Source organism: Benincasa hispida, chromosome 3, assembly GCF_027475165.1.
Source record: "Benincasa hispida cultivar pf3 chromosome 3, pf3_genome.v1.1, whole genome shotgun sequence".
Lineage (NCBI taxonomy): Eukaryota > Viridiplantae > Streptophyta > Magnoliopsida > Cucurbitales > Cucurbitaceae > Benincasa > Benincasa hispida.
This window is the reverse complement of record NC_143480.1, coordinates 54866921-54874427: the sequence shown is the minus strand read 5'-3', so window position 1 is coordinate 54874427 and position 7507 is coordinate 54866921. Positions and strand designations below refer to the sequence as shown.

Genomic DNA, 7507 nt, shown 5'->3' with positions numbered 1-7507 from the left:
TGATTTAGGTATATTTAAAAATTATGAGACCTTTCAATCTTTTTATTATAGAGTTCTCAACATGTCTTTTCAAAATGTGTATTTCTAGGTCGAATTCTTTTTTTTTTTTTTTTACTAAGTACTTGTTTGACATTTACGAGTTTTGATACCATATTAAATAAATATAAGATTTCATCTCAAAACCAATCGACAATAAAAAAAAAATAAAATAAATCACGTACGTTTCGGAAATGATGAGATGTCATCATCGATCAAATGATCATAAATTCGATTTGAGAGATGGAAAATTTGAATCCTACACTCATCCTGATTAAGATGGAAAGGTTAGTCCAAGGTGGGTCTAAAAACAAGAGTTAACTGCTAAATGCATTGGGTTAGACCTAGACCGAACTTAGGTAGGTCTCGAGATAACCGTTTATAGTTGAAAATGAAAACTTTACAATCATGTGGGAATGGGACAGGTCAGTGGTTTCAGATCCAAAGTATGCGGAGCTTATGGAAGGGATGCAAGTTCCTCTCCTCTCAAACTTTCTCAGCGTTTGAAAATCTTCAATTCCTTTCATTCTCTTCATCTCTTCCAATCAAATCAATCTCTCCCTCCGCCGCATCCAACTCTCTCCGCCGCTCGCCGCCGCTCTTAATCTCTCAGGTAATTAAATACGCCACCACCCACAAAGCCACCCAACGAATTCGCTCTTTCATCATCACTTCCGGCTTACTTCTCAACGCCACCACCAATTTCATCCTTCTCTGCAACACATTACTCCATTGCTACCCTCTCTACCAACCCCTCCGCCGCTTTCCTCACATTCCCCCCGCCTACGATACTTTCGCCTATTCCTTCCTCCTCCATTCTTGCGCCGATTTGGAGCTCGCCGGACCTGGGCTTCAACTCCACACTCTTACTCTCAAGCTAGGCTTTCCTTCCCATGTTTATGTTCAAACTGCAATTCTACGTATGTATGCCGCTTCTGGGTTTTTGCTTGATGCTCTGAAGGTGTTCGACGAAATGCCTGACCGAAGCTCTGTCACTTGGAATGTGTTGATTACTGGTTTGGTTAAGTTGGGTGAGCTTGGACGGGCTCGTGCTGTTTTTGATCAGATGCCGATTCGGAATGTTGTGTCTTGGACTGCTATAATCGATGGATATACTCGTCTAAATAGGCATGAGGAAGCTGTGGGTTTATTTTGGACAATGGTGGCTCATTATGGTGTGGAGCCTACTGAAATAACGCTTTTAACTATTTTCCCTTCCATTTCAAATCTTGGGGGTCTTAAGATTTGTCAATCTGTACATGCTTATGCAGAGAAGAAAGGGTTTAAGGTATCTGATATACGCATTGCTAACTCATTGATTGATTGTTATGCGAAATGTGGTTGTATTTTTAGTGCATCAAGGGTGTTTGAAGAAATGTCAGCTGAAAGGAAGAATTTGGTATCTTGGACGTCGATAATCTCAGGATTCACAATGCATGGAATGGGAAAAGAAGCTATGGAGAGTTTTGAAATTATGAAGAAAGAAGGCCATGATCCGAACCGGGTCACGTTCTTGAGCATTTTAAGTGCTTGCAGCCATGGAGGACTGGTTAAGGAAGGTCTAGAGTTTTTTCAAAAGATGGTTGATGAGTATCAGATTGAGCCAGATATAATGCACTATGGGAGTTTAATAGACATGTTGGGAAGAGCAGGGAGGCTTGAAGAAGCTGAAAAGATAGCTTTGGAGATACCTATGGAGATTACCAATGTCGTTATTTGGAGGACGCTTTTAGGTGCCTGTAGTTTTCATGGTAATGTATCGATTGCTGAGAGGGTAACACAGAGGCTATTGAACATGGAGGGAGCATATGGGGGTGATTATGTGCTCATGTCTAACATTTTTGCTGCAGCTGGAAAATATGGAGATGCTGAGAAATGGAGAAGATTGATGGATTCTAGCAATTTCTCCAAAATTCCAGGAGAAAGCCTTGTCTAAAGTTAATAAGCATTTGTTGGAAAAAGTAAATTGTTCTATAAACCTCACCAATACTAATCCAATTCCCTTGCCAATTCATTTCAGTTGAGTATGAACTGAAGCACATAGATTTTCTTCATGTGTACAGCTTTGGCAAGGAATTCTGATATGAATGAGGCAGAATTGCAATATCGGAGCGAGGATTATCGAGGAAGCTACGGATCAGTATGATAATGGATCTACTACAAGCATGGAATGGACCTCTTGGACGTGAGAAATTATTGGTTGAAGTAACCAATTATTGCCTATAAATTTTGCCTATTTACATGAAGAATAATGATGAGGGTTTGATTTGGGTATTCGAGCCAATAAATTGTAAGTTCCTTTCTCTACCATCCACTGGCTAGTTTCTGTTTTCATGTTGAGTGTGCTAAGAAGTATTCCAATTACTAACGATGTTGATTTTTAGTTGGGAAGCTGCTCAAGCTGACTCGCTCCATCTCAGTTGATACCATCCAGCACCACGAACAACTGCAAAAGATAGACGAGTGAGAAGACTTCAAAAGAACTTGTGCAAGAGAAGAAGTGTAATGCTTGACAAACAATTTTTGGTGGTTCAAGATTGCAGTCCACAAAAGGGTAGAACCACGTAATTTAAAGGTTAACCAAGGAATGAAGGTAACGCCTCTACTTTTGACTTCTAGACACACATGAAGGGTTCACGTGTGGCTCTCTCAGACATTTCTCTCATTTATGTGCTCGAGTTAGTAAGCTCCAAAACTTAAAAAATAATCTAATAATTCATTGGAGGGTTTTAGAAATACATAGTAAACCCCTTCGTATCATAACTTAGGAAAATAGATACAAGTTGAGAGTTCATACAACACCATTCCAAAACTCATAACCTCTTGATTGAAGGTGCATTTGTATTTTTGGATTATTTTGAGTTGCAAGAGATTTGAACATCTACCAGGCGTCAATCGATAGTATACAGGTCATTGTCATAGTTTGGTTCATTGCTTTGAATTCATATTTATAACTCTGATTTATGGCCTGGATAATGAAAGTAATCATGTGGGTCTTATTATAAGTAAGAGAATGTTAATAGTTTACATACTGGCTTTGGATACATCACTTTATCGATAAGTACAATTACATAAGGACAGTCATAGCAGATGAAGCTAGGAATTGAAATTGCAGGATCAAACTTGGAGCTTTGGGAGTTGTCATGGAGTTAGGCTGTGCTTTACCCTTTAAATTCTGCTGGAGTTCATAAACCATGGGAGAATATCAACTCTATTTCAGCATAATTACATTACACATACAGCATTTCATATTCCAGCAAAGGAAAAACATAAGTGCAGCTCGGCTGCCATCCAATTGGAACATGCTCTTCCAGCAATATCCCAATGCAAAATAAGTCAGTTTGTACGTAAAAAGTATTCAAATACAAAGCTTGATAGACATATTGACAGCATAGGTAAATCAACCATCTTCTGCAACCATGGATTTTGAACTAGCTTCTTTAATTCTATCTTTGAACAGAGGCAAGATTGATCTGTCCAGGTCCTCCCGATGTATCATTGAAGAAATTGCTGGCATCCCATTTTCTCTTCGTTGTCTTTTAGAGCATTTTTTGGGGTCTCTCTATGTATCAACTTCCTGCCTGGATTTCCTCTGCTTTAATTTAGAAGTAGTTGCTTTACTGCATTTTTCTAAACAAAAAAATAAGGAAAAAATAAACTTGAAACTGGATTTATGGTCAGAGAAACTTCATCCAGTTTGATCCAATTCACAGCTCCCCAAAATCAATAGTTAGAAAGGAGAGCATCTTCGTAACAAATTCACATTGGTTGTGTCTGAGACATGTTCTAAGAAACTGGATTTATGGTCTGAAACAAATTCACATTGGTTGTCTGAGACATGTTCTAAGAACAAGTAAATATCCTTTTATAGAAAACCATTCCAAATGGACTCAGAAAGGTATGGCAACGGCTCCTGCTGCTATCAATTTTCAATGGGAAATAAAAAATTATGTTTGAAAAAGTTATCAATCTACACAACTCAAAACACCAATAAATGCATGTGTTCTACTTCAGAAAGACCAAAAGTAAAAGAAAAATGCTAAAATACAAAACAAAACAGAAAACAGAAAACAACCCTCAACTTTAAATAGAATTCCTACTCATTCTTTCAAAAGTTATAATATTACCATCATCTTCCATAAATATTTCAAAATTACTGGAAATTCATTATGATATATGAAAATTAAGCATTTGGGACCCGGTAGTCTTTGGGTCTGTCTTAATTTCTACCACATTGTTTCTAGGTAATATTGCAACAAATAACTAACATATAACAACGTTCAGGGTAGTTTTTGTAGTTTAGCCAAACAAAAATGGAACTTTTCAGATCAACTGAACCTCAAAATCCAATGTCATAACCATAAAATTAACCTAAAAATCTCAACAAGTTAACAACAAATCTGTTTTGAGCATAAAAGTGAGAATCTCTATACTACTGTATTCGAAGAAGGGACATGGAAAGAAAAGAAACTACAAATCAGTTCATAAAAAGAAAGATGAATGAAAGCTTATGAGCACATCAAACAATAGTTTACGATTGCAAGATTATCTGAATATGTTCCTACATTCAAATGTCCTACACAGTTCAGTCACATAAATCATGATTTGCGAAACATGATAAACTATCTGAACTATCCAAAAACCAAAACCTAAAACAACCTCCAACTAAACTTATGAACTAGTACACTAAAACACGGATAAAAAGAGAGAGAGGGCGAAAGAACGAAGAAAAGCACAAAAACCAAAAGAGGAGATGTTTATGGTACAAGCCTGCGTAGCCATCATCGCCGAGTCAAATTGAACGGCGGCTCCGACGGCAGGCAGTCGTCATTGCTGGAACAAAAGAAAGGGTGAAGTAGACCAGACTAAGTACCAAGAACTTCCTGTGAATCTAACCCTTCAGCCATGGCAGAGCCTCCAAAGCAGCCTTGGCAAAAAAGGAGGGTGGCTCCGCCGTGCTGGAGAGGAAGAGAAAGGGAATCGAGGTATTATTAGCCATGGAACCGCCATTCCCAAATTCTCAGTCCCGGCTCTGATAAGATCAAGTAGTTACTGATTTTAGGGTTTTGGTTCCGCCCAATTTATACGGGTTTATTAGGGTTTCTTATTTATTTTTTTATTTTTTTTTCCTCTTCAGATGTTTTTACATAAATTTTAAAGTGTGATTTATTTATTTTTTTCACACAAAATTTTGATTCAATTGTGGAGTTTAATTAATGAATATTTGACATACAATAAGTAATTTATTGTCGAAAATGAGATATTTGAATGTTGTTAAAAATATTTTAGATAATTTAAAAGGGAAATAAATTTTTAAATGGTTATACTTGTAATTAAATTTAAAATTTAAATAGTTGACATAAAGTTTAAAATTGTAAAAAGAGAAAAATATATATATAAAAATAAATAGATAAATTAAATTAAAATACATATGATGTAATTAGAATAAATTGTGCAAAATAAATTATACAAAAGGACATAATAACACCATATATTCCACCAAAATCCTTTTTTTTCACTGTATTTGATTTTAAAAAATATATATTTTTGACAGGTGTGTCTTAAATTCCAGATAATTAAGTGAACAACATTATAAAGCTATTTCATTAATATAAGAAAAGTGAAAAAAGATTTGAATTTATATAGTGAAAATAAAACAAAGTTTTATATTATAGAACGAACAAGAGATGAAGATTGGAAAAAAAAAACTAAAATTAATGAAATTAAATTAATTTGTACTTAATATCTCTCTAATATTTGCAACTCCTTTTTCGATATTAAAATGGAATAAGTAATATGTTCTAAAAAAAAATAATGGTTAACTAATAATTATAACTTTAAATTTTTTTTAAAATTATTTCCTTAAATCACACACGCCCTTCTAAAAGAATAAATAAAGAAGTCGTTAAAAAATTATTTAAGTGCGTACAACATAAACTACAAGTATTTTAATATCCAATCAAATGGTTTCATTTAAGTGATAAAATCTAAAGTTTTCTATCCTATCTTAAGTAACTCTGTGTATCGAACTATATTTATATTCAATTTCTATTTATGTATACTTCGTTATTCTATTATATAATTTTCATTTTAATGCATGCCTACTCAAGATATTTGATGTTTGTTTTTTTTTTAAAAAAAAAAATCTTCTTAATCGAATAAATTTCCATCTATTAAAATCTAACAAAATAAAAAACTATCAATTACAAGTTTAATTTAAATGGCTAGGAAAAAATAAAGTAAAAAATAATTGATACAGATGAAAGATTAAAGAAAAAAATCCAATTTTCTCTTCAATACAATCTAAATCCATGCAAATCTAAATTCGAAGTGTTTCACTCATAAAATTTAAAAAACAAAAATGTATTAAGATTTAGGGTTGAAAGAAATAAAACATTACTTTTAATTGATGATTCTCAAGCCTTGTATATTTTTCAAAATCAAATCAATCCTCATCTAATTAAAACCTAGTAAAAAAAAACTTTTATTTCAATGGCTACGAATCTAAAAAAATGTTAATTAAAATGGGTGTGAAGTGAATCAGTGACTAACTATTTAATCAAATTTCATATTAAAACAACTCATCTAACCATTAGATCACGAAAAGGTGTGAAATAAATCAATAACTAACTATTTAATCGAATTTCATATAAATAAATAAATAAATAAAAACTCATTAAATTAAAGCTATGATAAGTATACGCTTAAGAAAGGGACAAAATGGAAATGTAAAGATTCTTCCCATTTTGCCCCTTATATATAGAGAGAGTATAGTATGGTATAGATTCAAGCAATAGATTTAGGGGGACGTTTTTAGTCCTATGGAAACTATATTTAGTTATAATAAGTTTTTTTAAAAAAATATATTATTAAAAATAAAAATGAATTTCTTTTCTATCGTGAATAAATTGGAGCCATGTAACGATATTGATTTCAATCACAATTTTTTTTTTATTCGATTATCATTTTCTAAATCAACTGAAAGGGTTGAATTCTAGGTGGAAGCACATGAACACTTAAATCAAATTACAAAGTATGCTTTAGAGAGGAAAGAGAGAAATTTGGGAACTTATCTTGGATACAAAAGTTCTTCGTGTTTCCTCACCCAATCTCACGAACGGTCACGTTCCGTCTCCCTTTCGTCTCACCAATGTAGCAACACAATAAAAACAAGGGGCGCACCACCACAAGACTTCCCTGATATTCTCAATGAGGAGAATCGATGTGGAATTGTGGGCTCGCAACGATTAATTTTGGGAGAAGGGAGTAGGAGATGTATGAGAGAAATTCACAGAGAGAAAAAAATCAGATCAAACATTTTCCAAAGAATGAGGAAGAAGATGATCCCAACTTTTTTTAAAAAAATTAAAGTAAACTACTCCTAGGGTAGGTGGAGAGATAGGGGAGGATAACTTCCTCATTTTATTTAATATTTAAATTAAATAAAAAGTATTATTAATAAAACTATGTA

At 33.7% G+C, this 7507-nt stretch overlaps 1 protein-coding gene across 2 annotated transcripts; it reads left to right on the top strand.

The window, feature by feature from the left end:
* Positions 1–333: 333 nt before the first annotated feature.
* On the top strand, positions 334–3514 carry LOC120073405 (pentatricopeptide repeat-containing protein At1g09220, mitochondrial-like). Of its 2 annotated transcripts, XM_090311448.1 has the most exons (5): positions 334–1787; positions 1887–1997; positions 2100–2326; positions 2421–2629; positions 3152–3514. In XM_090311448.1, the coding sequence occupies exons 1-2, from the start codon at positions 428–430 to the stop codon at positions 1970–1972; spliced, it is 1446 nt and encodes a 481-aa protein (XP_090167574.1). In that variant the 5' UTR covers positions 334–427; the 3' UTR covers positions 1973–1997; positions 2100–2326; positions 2421–2629; positions 3152–3514. The 2 variants fall into 2 exon arrangements, with proteins under 2 accessions (XP_090167574.1, XP_038882178.1); XM_039026250.2 differs by having other exon boundaries at positions 336–1997.
* Positions 3515–7507: the final 3993 nt, after the last annotated feature.

What these genes read in the sequence shown, in the direction of transcription:
- LOC120073405 (XM_039026250.2), top strand. Translation starts at nt 428, where the DNA reads ATGAAAACTTTACAATCATGTGGGAATGGGACAGGTCAGTGGTTTCAG.